This window comes from Budorcas taxicolor, chromosome 1, assembly GCF_023091745.1.
Source record: "Budorcas taxicolor isolate Tak-1 chromosome 1, Takin1.1, whole genome shotgun sequence".
In the NCBI taxonomy this organism is placed as follows: Eukaryota; Metazoa; Chordata; class Mammalia; order Artiodactyla; family Bovidae; genus Budorcas; species Budorcas taxicolor.
The window spans coordinates 39,013,730-39,029,716 of NC_068910.1; the positions used below are offsets into that span (position 1 = coordinate 39,013,730).

The 15,987-nt window shown below is 49.9% G+C and overlaps 1 protein-coding gene across 1 annotated transcript in view; it reads left to right on the forward strand.

Annotated features, from left to right (window-relative positions):
• ITPR1 (inositol 1,4,5-trisphosphate receptor type 1) overlaps positions 1-15,987 on the forward strand; it is a 322,601-nt gene that overhangs the window by 288,225 nt on the left and 18,389 nt on the right. The window contains exons 56-58 of the mRNA XM_052638520.1: positions 1,046-1,185; positions 1,783-1,948; positions 5,176-5,336. Coding sequence (XP_052494480.1) covers positions 1,046-1,185; positions 1,783-1,948; positions 5,176-5,336 — 467 coding nt within the window. The remainder of the gene's footprint in view (positions 1-1,045; positions 1,186-1,782; positions 1,949-5,175; positions 5,337-15,987) is intronic.

Below are 15,987 nucleotides of genomic sequence, written 5' to 3' on the forward strand. Positions count from 1 at the left end.
CACGTGACATTGGAAGCAGATGAGGGCAGACTCACGGCTCAGAAGGCCAGTAGCAAGGAGGAAAGGCAGGGAGAGAGGAGGGGAATGAAGGTGGGGGGCGGTCTATATGGGAACAAAAGAGCGGCTTAATTGATTCAGCCAGTATTTACAGAGTGCCCACTATTTGCCTGGAACTGTGTCGTATTCTGTTGTTGTTGTTTAGCCTCTAAGTCATGTCTGACGTTGCCTTGGAGGTAGAATACAGCATGATTAGGAAGAGTAGGAAGAAATGAAGCCAGAGAGGTCAACAAAGGACCAGATTATGAAGGGTCTGCAGGTCAGGCTAAGGAGGTTAAAGCTAACTCAAAGGTTGATGCAGGTTGTTGAGATGGGAGAGGTATGAGACTGGTGTTTAGCAAGACCCTTCTGGCTGCTGCTGGAGAAAAGAACAAGGCAGTCAAAAACTCCCCCCCCCCCCCCCAACACCAGTCTCCAATTTAAGGTGCAAAACGATTTGTCCAGAGGGCCAATCGTAAAAGGTTGCTGTTGTTTTTATGGTTATATAGTTGCTCAGATTCTTCTGTGAGACCCTTTGCAACCCCATGGACTATAACCCACCAGGCTCCTCTGTCCATGAACTTCCTAGACAAGAATACTGGAGGGGTTTCCCATTTCCTCCTCCAGTGGATCTTACCAACCCAAGGATAGAACCCGTGTCTCCTGCATTGGCAGGCACATTCTTTACCACTGAATCACTAGTGAAACTCATAAGCATCTATCTAAGTTGAAATGTCTGTTCAGTGCTGGGACTGGAGTTGAAAATCTGAAACGGGCACAGTATTTTAGATTTAATAGAGGTAAGGGCAATTCTGGGCTTGAGAAATGAATAGGGTTTAGTGGTGAACACAGTGGTGACAAAGAAAGCCTTTGACGCTTGATTCCTTTATTTTATTCTCTGGGTCCTTTCTGTCCGCTGGTGAGATGGCATTCAGGAAGCATGATCTGCAAATCCTGGTCTGTCTTGCCGCTCACGTTCTAAATTCCCCCTGACTTGCCGTGTTTGCAGAGCTGGTCCTTGCAGAAGAGACAGAGCAAGATAAAGAGCACACGTGCGAGACGCTGCTGATGTGCATCGTCACGGTGCTGAGTCACGGGCTGCGGAGCGGGGGCGGAGTGGGCGATGTGCTCAGGAAGCCATCCAAAGAGGTAGCTGCGCCCCAGGGGAAGGAAGGTGGGGAGGCGGGGGGGCGGGGAGAGCGCAGCGCAGTGGGCTCCAGTGTAAACTGCAGACGCGGGGGCAGCGCCGAGAGCGGTGATGGATAGACGCGCAGAGCCAGCTGCTTAGGGCTCCTTTTCACTCTGGTTCTCATCAAATTGTGATGCTGGGCGGAAGCCCCCCCCACCCCCGCCCCGCCGCCGCCATGGAAAGGGGCAGCTTCCGCCCTCCCCTCTGTCTGCTAAAATGATTCTTTCCTTCAGGCCCGTCTGGCCTTCCTGAACATATTTGCAAACCCTTTAGATCCCAGGAAGTGGGCAGGTGCCACATGACACTTGGAGAACTCACAGTATACCCAGGGGGTGTGAAAAGAGATGAGGTTGTGGCTTTTACAGCTTGATGCCCAATGTGCTGATGGGGGTGGGGTGAGCCAGGGGGCTTTGGACATCTGATTTGGGTGCATTCAGTGCCACTCCTCTGCCCTGAGGTCTGCAGACCCAGGGGTTGGGTAGAGGGGTACCTGCTGACAGGTTACACCACCTGCACCCCCACCACCCCTACCCCCCACCCCCGCTCCTCTTTTCCAGGAGCCCCTCTTTGCTGCTCGAGTGATCTATGACCTCTTGTTCTTCTTCATGGTCATCATCATTGTCCTTAATCTGATTTTTGGGGTCATCATTGACACCTTTGCTGACCTGAGGAGTGAAAAACAGAAGAAAGAGGAGATCTTAAAGACCACATGCTTTATCTGCGGTGAGTGGTGCACCCGGCTCCTGCTGGGGCGTTGGGATGGGGTGCTCTGGCCCTCAGTGGGAGGGGCTGCTGCTGCCTTCCCCTGCGTCCCTGTCCTTGACTCTCTGTGGGCCTCTGCTCTGTTCTTCTGGGAAATATCTGGAGTGCCGTGAGTTAGTGCCGCAGTTACTGGTTTGTTTTAAGAAATGAAGTTTGGGGTAGCAGAAACATCGTTATACGTTATTTGAAATGTATGTGTCTTCGGGCCTTTTGGTTGTTGGGCTGCCAGACTATCTCTTGTTCCCATTCTAATTAATTAGAATGGAGCCCTTTTACTCAACTCCAGCCTGTGGATGTCTTCACTGCAGATGGTATCAGGTTTTCAGTGGAAATACAGCCCTCTTAGAGCATATGGCGGAAATGCTCAGAGCTTGGAAGTCAGACTTGTGTTCTGATTAAGACTCTGACACTTATGATCCATGTAACCATGGTACAGTCACTTCACTTCTTTGAACCTTTATTGCTCATCTGTAAAATGGATACAATAATGTACTTCTCTGCATTATCTTGGGACTTAGTTGAGGTACTTTATGAAACAGTCCTAGCATAGAGCCTGCACAGTGCAGACACCTACTAATAAGTAGTAAACTGCTATGCAAGAGAGGTGCATGGGGTACCAAAGAAATCATTGTCAGTCTAACTCCAAGGAAATACCTGTAAAATGCAAAGTAATCATGTAGGAATTTGGGAGCTAAGTAATCATTTCAGGATTGTTCCTAATATATCAATGGTTACTAAATACATAAATTTCTCACCAGTATGTATACTCAAAGTGATCACGTTTCCATTTTTAAAATGAAGATCATAGCTTTTTGCCCCCTTAAAACCATTCAAACCTTTTCATTTTGACAGTTCCAGAGTTCCAGAAAAGTCACAAGAATAGTACAAAGAATTTTTATGGACTCTTCATCCCAATTCCCCACATATTGAAGTAACACTTTAATATGTTTATTATCATTTTCTTTATTACACACACACTGTTTCTCTGAGCAGTTTGAGAGTGATTGACACGGTGCCCCTTTATCTCTATTTCAGTACTATATATGTCCTAAAGATAGGCACCTTCTCTTACACATACAATATAATTATGAAAACTGGGAAATTAACAAGGATGTCATACTCTTACTTAATTTACATATTCTATTCAAAGTTTACACTTTACCCTAATAATGTCCTTTATAGCAAAGGTAAGTCCCAGGTCATGTGTTGAGTTCATTGACATTTTTGAAGAATTTAAAAGTCAGTTATCTTATCGAATGTCCCTTGGTTTGGGACTGTCTGATGTTTTCCCATGCTACGGCTACTGCTGCTAAGTCGCTTCAGTCGTGTCTGACTCTGTGCAACCCCATAGACGGCAGCCCACCAGGCTCCGCCGTTCCTGGGATTCTCCAGGCAAGAACACTGGAGTGGGTTGCCATTTCCTTCTCCAAGGCAGGAAAGTAAAAAGTGAAAGTGAAGTCACTCAGTCGTGTCTGACTCTTAGCGACCCCATGGACTGCAGCCTACCAGGCCCTCCATCCATGGGATTTTCCAGGCAAGAGTACTGGAGTGGGGTGCCATCGCCTTCTCCAGTGGTGTGAGATTAGAGTTATCGATTTCTTATAGGAACATCAAAGAAAGAGTGTATTCTCCTCAGTGCATAATATCAGGAGGTGTTAGTCATTCAGTCATGTCCGACTTTTCACAACCCTATGGACTGTAGCCCGCCAGGCTCTCTGGGATTCTCCAGGCAAGAATACTGGACTGGGTTGCCATTTCCTTCTCCAGAATATCAGGAGGTACATGATGCCAGTTCATCTAGTAACTGGTCATATTAACGTTGATCACTTGGTTAAGATGGTAATGGCCCTGTTTCTCCACGGAAGCTACTTTTCTTCTTTTTGTGCCATTGAGAACCATTTTATAGGGAGATCCTTTGAGATGACATAAATATTGCATTAATTCTTAAATGTTAACTCATCAGTGTCTACATCCAGTTTTTGCCTGAGTCTGTGATTTTGATGGTTGCCAAATGGTGATTTTTATTTAGTTTATTATTGTTTCTACATTTGTTTATTGGCTTTTTAAGAAATAGCTTTCTCTCTTCTCCATGTATATTTGAACTTTGTAACAACATGGATTCTTGTGTTTTTTTTTTTAAATTCAGTGGATTATAATCCTTTACTGTCATAATTTATCTTGATGCTCAAACTGCCCCAAATTTGAGAGCTCCTTCAAAGCTGCTTTCTGTACTTTGCCATATCACCATGATTTATTACAGACTTTCTTAGTGTTTTTAGCACTGTGAGGTATTACAGGCTCCAGCTCACCTTGTACATTCTCTCACCGAGCCCTGGTATCAGCGATTTCTCCAAAGAGCCCTAGTTCTGTTCAGTGGAGAATGATATTTAGAATCCAAGATCTGGTCACTGGATGTGCTCATTCCTGTTGGTGTGCCACTGCTGCCACGGCTAATTAGGGCATAAATCTAAAGGATACATGGATCCACACAGTTTTGTGTCTATTTTTGTAAACATATGAAAAAGGATGAGGTCATCCTCAGACCTCTAATTCCAGTTCACCATTACAGAGTTTGTTCTTTCTCCCTTTCCATATTTGTGCTCCATATTTCTCTAACAGTTAGATATCTGGCTCCCAGTGTCACCATATATTTGTCTTACGTGCTCAACCTAAGAATACACAAAAACTTGTTTCAGAATTACTCACCCAGACCTCTGCAAAATATAAACTTAGCAGCTAGAGTTCAAAATGTACGTAAAGTTCCTTCTGTCCTTACTCTGCCTCCTCAGAAACCTTTTAACATGTCTACATTTTGGCATTTACCTGGGAGAAGGGACTCCCATTCACTGGTTGCCTGCGTGAGCCTGTCACACCCATGCTCGATTAACCCCCGCATGCTCTTGGAACCTAGACGGTGTCTTCCCATCCCCTGCAAAGGTAGCTAAGGCACACTGGAGACCAAACGATGACTGGTGAGTGACAAAGATGGAAATAAGCCCAAGTCCATCTGACTCACGGCCTGTGTTTTCCTGCTAGGATACAAAAGTGAATGCGTTTATAAGGCCCACAGAACCCAACTCTTTATAAAGGCAGGAGTGCACCCACAACCTCCTCTATTCTGGCAGTTCTTTCATGGGTTTTTCTGCACCATGGCTGCTCACTCGGGGCTCTCTGTCTCTTTTTTTTAGGGTTGGAAAGAGACAAGTTTGACAACAAGACCGTCACATTTGAAGAGCACATCAAGGAAGAACACAACATGTGGCATTACCTGTGCTTCATCGTCCTGGTGAAAGTGAAGGACTCCACGGAGTACACAGGGCCCGAGAGTTACGTGGCGGAGATGATCAAGGTGAGTGGGCAGGGCTCCTGGAGGCTTCAGGCCTGGCTTCCCAGCTTGGAGCGCAATGCTGGGAGCTAGCAAGGACGATGACAGCGATGTCTGCCCATCCTTTATCATGGGCCAGACATCAGGCTCTAGAATTCCATGTGTCTTCACATTAAAGAAGCCCCAGATGGGGTGTTATCTCCATTTTAAAGGAGGAAATTCTGAGGTTCAGAGAGATGAGCACATGGTTACTTAATAGGACTGGGGTTTCACCTTGTATCTCACGCAGTAGCCGGCCTTCCATGTCTATGTACTCGGCCTTTTTTTCCCTTTAATTTTGATTTTTATTTATTTTTCACTGTACTGAGCCTTCGTTGCTGCTTGGGTTTTTCTCTAGTTGCGGCAAGCAGATGCTGCTCCTCTTGCGGTGCGCAGGCTTCTTCTCATTGCAGCGGCTTCTCTTGCTGTGGAGCACAGGCTCTAGGCACGTGGGCTCAGTAGTTGTGGCTCCCAGGCTTCGTTGCCCCTCAGCGTGTTGGTTCTTCACTTGACCAGGGATTGAATCCGTGTCCCCTGCATTGGCAGGTGTATTCTTAACCACTGGACCAGCAAGGAAGCCCACTCGGCCTCTTCTCTTGATAATGGATCCTTGTCTGTTTTTTCTCCTTAAATAAGACATACCACTGAAATAAAACATACCACTTCTCACTTAGAGAAGTGGTATGTTTTTAAAATGATCACTCTATGGCGTTCAGCCTGGTTGGTCCATTTGGCCTCAGCCTCACCTTTCTGGGAGACGCTCTGCTAATCATCAGGGAGGGATCATGTGATGGAGGAATTTGAGTCCTAAATTAATCCCAAATTAATCTTCTTGCTAATGAGTCCTGGGTCCCAGGAAGGGGGAGGTCAAGCAGGTGTGCAGAGCACTCTTCCCAGGCTGGGGACTGTGGAGGCGCCAAACACATGCTGTGAGGCTCCCAGGCCAGCTGTCCTTTCGTACCCGTGGTTCTGAACTTCATTAAAATATTCGGGTGTGTATGGCCAAGCAAGGGAGGCATGCAGTGTGAAGTTTAGAGGCTCTGATTTACACCGCTTCCTCTGCAGAGGAGAGCCATCAGCTGTGAATGGAGACCACACAATTCACTGATGCCCTTCCTGCTGCCAAGGTCTGGAGCCCTCTGCCCCATTCTGTGTACAGCACTGAGCTGTGCTCTTTGCGACCCTGTGGACTGTAGCCCACCAGGCTCCTCTGTCCATGGGATTCTCCAGGCAAGAATACAGGAGTGGGTTGCTATGCCCTCCTCCAGGGGATCGTCCCTCCCTACCCAGAGATGAACCCAAATCTCTTGCATTGGTAGGTGAATTCTTTCGAGCCTTTGTGCTCTTTCTTATGCAGATGCAGTCATAACGCTCTGTATGTAAAGAAACCCCAGCTGAGGACTGCTCACTGGCAGTGGGCATGGGCAGGCCAGCACTCACATGGCCCTAGTTCTTCAGCACCCAGGTTCTAGGGGGCTTCCTGGGGATGCCGTCCCGAGGAGGCCCTGAAGTCTAACTGTGTGCGTCTCATAGTTCAGAGTACACATGAGTCATACTGAGAGCTGGTAAGAATTCAGCTTCTGATTCAGCGGGCACTAGCAGAACTTGAGATTCTGCAGTTCCAACCAGCGTCCAGGGGATGCCAGAGCTGCTGGTCCGTGAACCACACTCTGAATAGTAAGAGTTCAACAGAAGAGACAAAATAGACTCTGTTGTAAGAAATCATCCTCCACGCTGGTTCCGTGAGTGCTGAGAAGTATTCCTCCTCCTATGGGTTGGGCCATCTGCGGTCTGTGAACCTCTCCCATATCTTTTATGCATTTAATAAAACTACCAAAGTGGAGAGCCAGGAAGGGTGAACTCTGGGGATGGGGAGAAATAGGTGGGGTTTTACCCCAGAGATGACTGTCTTAAAGGTTTTGAAAGAGAGAAAGGTATGGAACTTCCCTGGTGGTCCACTGATTAGGACTCCGTGCTTCCACTGCTTTGAGTGCGGGTTCGATCCCTGGTCAGGGAGCTAAGATCCCACAAGCCACCTGTCACAACCAAATGAAAGAAAGAGAGGGAGAAGGTAAAGAGACGGAGTGATTAGAGTGCAAAAAGGGAAGGAGAAAAAGTTAACTCAGAGAAGGAGGATAAAAAGACACAAGGGTGGTGGTGTCCTCTTCTGCAGATGAAAGTTGGGCTTAGGGTTAAGTCAGTTGCCCAGGCAGCGCTCAGCAGCTGAGCTGGGATGCAGGCCCAGGTTTAATGGACTGTACTCCGTAACCTCCGCATTGGGTGAACACGGCAAGGGTGCTAGCAGCTCTGGGCTGGGCGGAAGCAGGGTCTGTTCTTACGGAGACTGGACCTTGTGGTGGTTGCTGGTGCAGATGTTCACAGGTCAGGTTTCCAGGTTCACACATGAACTGAAAGGTCTTCAGGTCCTTTCTTTCCTCCTGGTACTGAATTAAACCATGTTTGAACGTTCATGCTAACACAAACCTATCTGTATTGTGTATAGCAGCCTGCATTCGCCAGAGAAGGCAGTGGCAACCCACTCCAGTACTCTTGCCTGGAAAATCCCATGGATGGAGGAGCCTGGTAGGCTTCAGTCCATGGGGTTGCTAAGAGTTGGAAATGACTGAGCGACTTCACTTTCACTTTTCACTTTCATGCATTGGAGAAGGAAATGGCAACCCACTCGTGTTCCTGCCTGGAGGATCCCAGGGAGGCGGAGCCTGTTGGGCTGCCGTCTGTGGGGTCGCACAGAGTCGGACACGACTGAAGCAACTTAGCAGCAACAGCCTGCATTCTCATTAAATTCTTTCAAGTTTAGAAGAGGTGGCTTGTAGTTTCCACCCTTGTCACACCTTCCTTTTCTCCCCCACCCCACTTTGTCTGCTTCTTTCTATTTGAATGTGCCCCATCTTTAAATCTTTTGGGGGCCAGTTTTGAAGTTTTCTGTTAATCACCTTACTTTACAGTCACAGAAAACTCCACAGTGCTTTTGAGATTCTGTCTTGATGATAAAGACTTATCAGGAGCCTTGTGAGCAGTCAGCTGACAAGGATTAAGGGCCAGAAGTCACCCCCAGCCAGCTACCCTGCCTGCCCAGAGCCCCTGCATTCACTGAGCTTTCCCAGCCATGCCATTCATGGTGGGAGAACTTCTTGTTACACCTCCTACAAATCTTTGCATCGAGGAATTCTTACCTCAGTGTCCGAGTTGCTCAGAAACCAGATGTCTGTCTCATGTGCTAGGAGAGGGCCCAGGAAGTATTAGATCCACCAGCCACAAGGCAGTGCCTTTTTGCCAACACCATTCCTGGCAGAGTCTGGCTCTAAAGCCATGTGAATACCTGCTGGGGGCTCCCTGGAGAGTGCCAGCCCCCGCAGGCTGGAAACTGGGGGTGCCCAGCCGAGTCACTCAGTGGGAGGCCACCAGCCTGTGTGTGGGAACTCGAACTACAGTGGAGCAGACAACCAGCCCCCATTGTGAACCTACTGAGAGGCTGCAGAGGCACCCCAGCCAGTTGGGGCGGGGGCTGGTGGTCCTCCCAGCATCCTTTCTCAGGAGGTGAGTGTCTGTCTCGGGGGAGGAGGAGAAGTCAGGAGACCTCTCAAGGAGGCCAACGCTGGGAAGCTGAGAGGACTCCAGCCTCAAGGAGGGAGAAGGGCAGTGGATGAGCCGTGTCAGAGATGGAAGGAGAAGTCGTCCGGGGGGCCCTTTGGTTCCCATCGGGTCCCAGGACTCCTTAGGAAAACCACCTCTTGCTTCATGGCTGGAGGCTGGGGGGTGTTGACTTCCTCAGTTCTCCTTAGCCCATTGATTAAGATCCCAGCGACTTCTAAAGAACTGAGGCATCACAGCTGCCAAAGGACCACCTGGCAGAACCAAGTGGGAAAGGTCCCCCTGGGGTCACTTGGAAGGTGGGGGAGCTTCCCAGACACCCCGAAAACAGCCACTTTGCAAGTAGAGTATCAGGGATGGCAAATAGGTTTTTACCTCCAAAACCAACAAGTGCTTCGTGGAACCCACCAGGGGCTCTGATGGGAGAAGGGTTCTAAGGAGACAAGCTGACTTTGAAAGGGTGACTCCTGAGGCTGCGGTTCCCGCGAGAACCAGCCGGCCGGCGGTCAGGGAGCCAGGATGTCTTCTCTCTAGAAACAGATACGTCCAGAGGAAAAAAAGGCACATCAGATGCTTTGCCTCATATTTGGGAACTTAGCAGCCAAATGTTCACCCACAAATTAATTCTCATCTAAACATAACAGAACACCATTTCCCTCTCTTCCTAATCATCCCCTTTCCTTTCACTGGAGATGAAACATTCCTTGCAAAGCCAGGGTCAGGCTGCTGCCCCCCGTGAAGCTGTCATACCCAAGAATGGGATCCGCAGGCAGAGAAGCAAAGGTGTGAGTTTTGGCTCTGGCCCATCCAAGCCAGGCAACCCCAGGCAAGTCACAGAATGTCCCTGAGCAGAGTTCTCAGCTGTGGATCGGGGTTAATACCCGTTCCCGTGTCCTTGGGGTGGTGGAGAGGAGGGGAATATGTGGGCCCTGGGGTGGGGTGGTAAGTGCTGGGGGAGGGAGGCAGTAAGTGATGGAAGGGCCAGAGGAGCAGACATGGAGCCATGACCAGGTGGTAAACAGAGGGCCTGCAGTGCTGACAGCCGCCGCGAGCGCGTCTCCTGGGTGCCCGGAAAGCACAAGGTCCTGTGGCTGTTGGCACACTGTTGCTGAGGAAAGTCAGAATGGGCATCTTGACTCTGAGAACCTCCTCCCGTGGGAAATTCCTGTGGCTTCTCTCTCTTAAATTTAAAGCTGTTGAAAGTGAGAAGAAAGTGTTAGTCCTTCAGACATGTCCGACTCTTTGTGACCCCATGGACTGTAGCCCACCAGGTTCCTCTGTCCATGGGATTCTCCAGGCAAAGATACTGGAGTGGGTTGCCATTCCCTTCTCCAGCGGGTCTTCCCAACCCAGGGATCGAACCTGGGTCTCTTGCATTGCAGGCAGATTCTTTACCATCTGAGTCACCAGGAAAGCACTTAAACATTGAGGCAGGACAAGATTGACACTGTTACTGTGTGTCCGTGGAGGCGTCACGGGTACTTGTGACTGCTCTCTGTGTATTTAGGGTTGTCCTCCACTCAGGCTCACTGCCTGGGACCAGGCCCTCCAGCGCCGTGGGGAGTGGCCCCTGCGTCCTGTGTGTCAGAGTCTGTCTGTCACCCGTATGTATACTGGGTTCGCTGTGGGTTTGTGTGTTGGCTCTGCATACATGATGGGCGGCGGTGCCGGGAGCTGGTGGCCACCGGGCGCTCAGCCTCAGCTGTGACTCCCAGCGCCACCCAGTGTACTGCAGATTTGGTCTCAGATTCGTTGACTCTGGCCCCAGACAGGGCTGAACTTTCAAAGAAATGTGACTACAGGGTGACCTCACTTAGCCCTGGCAGTTCAAGGCAGGAGAAAAAAAACCCTGAGTTCCCTTCTGCTTGTATGAACTTGGAAGTTTGGTGCTACCACGTAGAGTTTTGGTGATAGCCCTTGTAACAAGCAGACTGTTTTTAACCCTGCGCTACACTTCAGTTTTCACGAGACTTTACATACCACATGCCGTTGTTTGAGAGATGTTAGCTCTTCTCTGGTGCCAGCTGATAAGAGAATGTGTGTGATTCTGTATATGATGATTTGATTGGCCACTCAGTCCGATGTATTTAACCAGAATAAGTAGGAAGTTAGTTGTGTGTATCTTTGCCTGAAGGAATTTAAATACTGCACAGTGGATGCATTGTAGGTCAAAGATCAAATACGTGATTCCCCTCAAGGACCCAGGAGCCCAGTTTTCCGTGACAGTGAAGCTCAGGAGAAAAGCTCAGTCCTTGGTAACCTGACTTAAGTTAACTCTTTTCAAGTTAGAAACTCAGAAAGCCTTAAGAGGGAAGGTTGGTAAAGAAGACCAGATGCTAACTGAAATAGAAGGCATGTATGTCTTTTGCTAATGAAATAGAGATTCCTCTTCTGAAGCTTGGAATTCTACCTTGTCAACATAAAGTGTGTTTTCAGAGGTGTGTTTTGAGTTCATTGCAGTTAAAGACAGTGATTTCAGGTGGAGTGCTGCTCATCCCCGTTCCCAGGGGCTGCTCTGGCCCCTCCTCTCTGCTGGGACAGTTGTGTGAATTGACAAGGAGACGGAATGGAAAACCTCCTTCCATGCCATCCTGATCCCACTGCAGAGGAAGCAGGCTGTGTTGTACTCTGCCCTGACCCGGGCAAACTGGGTCATACCCTCGGCACAGGTCTTGTTTTATTGATCAGGTACGGAAATAAATGCTTCGTGTGCATGATCTTGTTTGGTCTCTGTAGCCGCTTTGCGGGTGGCCCTGTCACCATCTCCCAGGCAGGAACCTAAATAAAGCCCCGGAAGGCTGAGCCGCTCCTCCAGGGTCACAGGGCTGGGAAGTGCCTGGGCCAGGCTTCACATGCAGGTCCGCCGCCGAGCGGCCACCCTGGAGGTGTCTTGACACGTGCAGTGGCTCCTTCTGTGCTTGCACACGTGCCTTGGTGTCCGTGTGTCGAGAACCCAGCCGCTGTCCGGCTTGGCTGCAGGGGGTTTTCCTGAGGAGGACTGGCTCATCTCCCTCCTCCCCTCAGTGGTGCTGAATTAACTGCCTTCAGAGGAGGCAAAGCCCAGAGAAAGGAATAGGAGGAGGAGCAGGAAAGAAGATCCTCTAGAGAACAGCACCAGTGGGGTTAATTCCCTGAGCAGTCGCAGGGGAGGGAACGGCAGAGAACAGCTCCAACAAAGGGAGTATCCGAAGTAGATGTTGATTTAGATGTGTGATAATCTGATAAACTTCATTGCCCTCAGCTAAGAATGGGGGATGAAATTTCCTTTGGTGACCATATTTGGGGAGAGAGAGTGGTAAGTTAAAGGGGAAGGCCAGTTCGCCAGAGCCGCAGTCAGGCTTGGGCTCCCACACCCAGGTGACTCATCCGAATGGTTATAACTCCCTGATAATTAAACACTGGAGCGTCTGATCCATCATCCCTTAAGCCTGGTGCTGACTTTTTCTCACAGCCAGAGTAGACAGCCTTCTCCCACTGCCCACCCACCCCCCCTTCACCCCCGCCAACACACACACTACTCCACTGGACATTTTCCAGCTTGTTCCATCTTTTATTAGTTCACTTGACCTCCTCGGAGACTCACAGTATAGGGACATAAAAACAAGTGATTTTCCAAGTTAAAAGTAGTATCGTGGTGGCAATGTGTGGTTTTGCCCAGGAGGGGAGAGTGGATTCCCAGAAAATGCTCTGGTGAAAGCCCTTAGAAATTTGCATGCAAAAAAGTCACACAAGGGAAAACCTTTTTTTTTTCTTTTTTTTTTGCCTGAAAATAAGCTCCTGGGTAAACTTTCTAAGCAGATAAGTTCTATTAGCAAAGTAAGCACCACTAAACATCTACTATGAGGAAACATACTAAGAAGAGTCATACGCAGGAGGACGTCTGGCTTTAGCATTCGTGCTTATCTGTATTTGATAAGGAAAGACAGGAAGCAAGCACAGACAGAAAGCAGTGTGTTAGGGGCTAAAGATCAAGATGGGAACTGAGTACCTGTCACTGCCTTCTGCTTAAAAGGGACATCGACTGGAGTGTTGCTCCTTTCCTGACCCAAGACACAGCCTGGTGCTATAGACCCTACCCATGGGCGCTCCCCAAAGGAGCACTGCAGCTTCCCGCCCCAGGTAGTCCAGGGAATCCGGGAGGTGGGGGCGGGGGTGTAACTCAGGATGGAAGTGGAGGTGAGAATTGCGTGTGGATCACAGTCAGATCAAAGTCAGGCCCTGCACATCTACGTAGGACTTTCTGATGGCTCAGGCGGTAAAGAATCTGCCTGCAATGCAGGACACTCGGGTTCGATCCCTGAATCAGGAAGATCTGTGGGAGAAGGGAATGGCAACCCACTCCAGTGTTCTTGCCTGGATAATTCAGTGGACAGAGTAGCCTAGCATGGTATAGTCCATGGGGTCACAAAGAGTCAGATGCGACTGAGCGACCTGAGCACACACACACACAGCAGCTGAACAACAACAAAAAGTAGCTACAGGGAAAGGGAGGTGACAGTGGCGCCGTGAGCAGAGAAGGAACATAGAAATTGACACGGCCATCACGAGGGGACTTATTTCGAGGAAGTCCTTCACAGATAGGACATAGGGTGCAGACGGAGGGGTGTGCCCCTAATAATGCCCCCCGACCTCCCCTTCTGCCCCCTCTCTGTGTCATGTAGATGGGTCTGGCAGGCAGGCTGTGGCTACTGCAGAAGTGGCGTGGAAACCCTCTGCCTCCACGCAGATGTGAAGCAATGGGTTTGGACTTTGAGCTAGAATTCCAGAGAGGATGCTGGGAGAAAGGGCAAGTGTGGCGTGGGGGTGGGGTGAGAAGTCCCCAAGATGGAGATATTCCACTGTCAGTCATGCTCTCAGCTTTTCTTTCCCAGGGCATTTTCTGGGAATGCATTCTGCCCTCTAATGAGAAAGAGCACTGCACCATCTCGTCCTCACTCTGGGAGGCCGTGGCCTTGGTTAAGATGCTGCCTGGGCTCCGTAAGCCCTCAGCGTCGGGCGGATGAGGATACAACCAGTGCTGGCTTCTGATCCAACTCAGAAAGCTCTCCGCAGTTAGCTGACACCATGGCCGAGTTCAAGCATGCCGGAGTGAGGGAGACGCACACAGGGATTTGGCACTTGCCTCGGGGTGGCTGGAAACAGCCTGTCAGCATCAGGGATGCGCCTCCCGCCGGCCAGGCGCGCTCGCACCCCCACCCTCGGCACCAGAGCTCGGGTTCGCGTCTGTGGCAGCTGCACAGAGCAGTTGCTCAGCTTAAGTTTCCACACCCAGGCTCACGCCCCGTCCTGCCCTCCGTCCTGCTCTCCGATGATCTGGAGGGTATGAAGCCACCCTCGCCTGAGTGCACTGCACAGGCAGCTTCCTTCTCTTTGGAGGCACTCAGGCTCTGGGAGACAGGTCTACAGGGACCTCCCAGCCCTCTGCTGGGAGTTCTCCATGCTCTCACCTCTGCCGAGGAGCGCTCAGCACTGTGTGTCATCATTCGGGGAGCAAAGCTGTTATCTGATCCAAAGGAACTCACCTGCTAAGGCGGGTCCCCAGGACTCGGGTCCCACTGAGGGTGCTTCTGGCGCGTGGTGGGTCCAGCCACCTATAATCAGGTCTCCCCCTTGGTTCATTAGTCCAGGGGCGAATGCAGGGATTTGCATGTTTATACAGGTTTGTGTGTGTATATAAGGTGTTTGTTTACACCCTCATTTCCCCCGATTCAGCAGATGTTTTAAACTCCAAGAACGCATTTTTCTCCCTTTCGTACCTTGGACTCACCTCCTGCGCCGTTGCCCACTGCAGCCCCCACTGGGCCACCCTGCTTACCCCTCAGCCCCAGGCTCCATGTTCACCCCGGTGACTCCCCAGCCTTCACTCTTTCATCTCTCCTCTGCTCTGAACACGGACAGTGTCTGACAGAGCTGGACACAGCCAAGAGGCGTGTGACCCCCTGGCCTTTGCGAAGATGTTCTGAGTTTATTTTTATCAGGTACAAGTATTCAGGATTCTTTAACATGTATCTCTTCTCAAGAAAGTCTAGTAGCTACTAGACTGTTCCTCATATGAGAATGAGGAAAAGATCCTAGCAGTTAGGTACAGCCATTCATAGTTAACAATTATGCGGTAAACCAAGCTCTTGGCTTGTCCTTTCACAAACCTGCTCTTCTGCAGGACCCCAGTGTTACCACCTAGAAAATGAGGAGGCTGAATCGGAGGGTTTCTTGGGCCATCTTTAGCTCCATAATTCCACTCTCAAACAACTCCTAGGGTCTGTGACAGGAGTGGACGTGGGTGTCAGGAGGGAGACAGGAGACCCACATGGACACGGCAGTGAACTTTGGGGTAAGAGTGCAAGGGGGGCAGGTTGGTAACATGGGGTGGCTGGAAAGGAGTGAGGAATTTGGAGAATCTATGCTTGGCAGATCCTCTCTTCCTCCCAGATGTGTTCAGGCTTTGGGCACCTTCCTTCCAAACCCCTCTCAGGTCAGGGTGATGCTGGCGGCCTGCCCTGAGCTCTCACTGAAGCCATACGGTCATCTTCCCATCACTTGATCCTCAGGGGGTCCAGGCCGAGCTGGCCTTCGGTCCAGAGGAGCCGCCCAGCACATGGTGTTGACAGGGACACAGCTACAGGTGAAACAGTGGCGCAGGGAGGCTCATGGGTGTGCATAGGGCATATGTTCAAAGACAAACACCAAGTATTTTGCCCTGAAACAATAGCAAAGAACTTTGGAAAGCCTGTTAAGTAGGCTAAAAACAAACCAACAACAATAACAAAAACAAACAAACAAAACTGTCACTGTATAAAGGTATTAAGAGACCAAAGTTTAAACTCATGGAATCCAAAAGAGAACAGAAGAAAGACCAAGAAAAATTGCCAAAACCCTGTGCGTGACCGCAAGGAACCTTCTGGTGGATTGCTTAGCTAACTGGACGTGCCCAGGAGGCTGCCTGAGCAGAATGTCCTGAGCCAGCTGGGGAGGAGGGCGGGCTTGCCTGGAGGTTCTTCCTGAGGAATCTCCAGCTAGCCTGCCC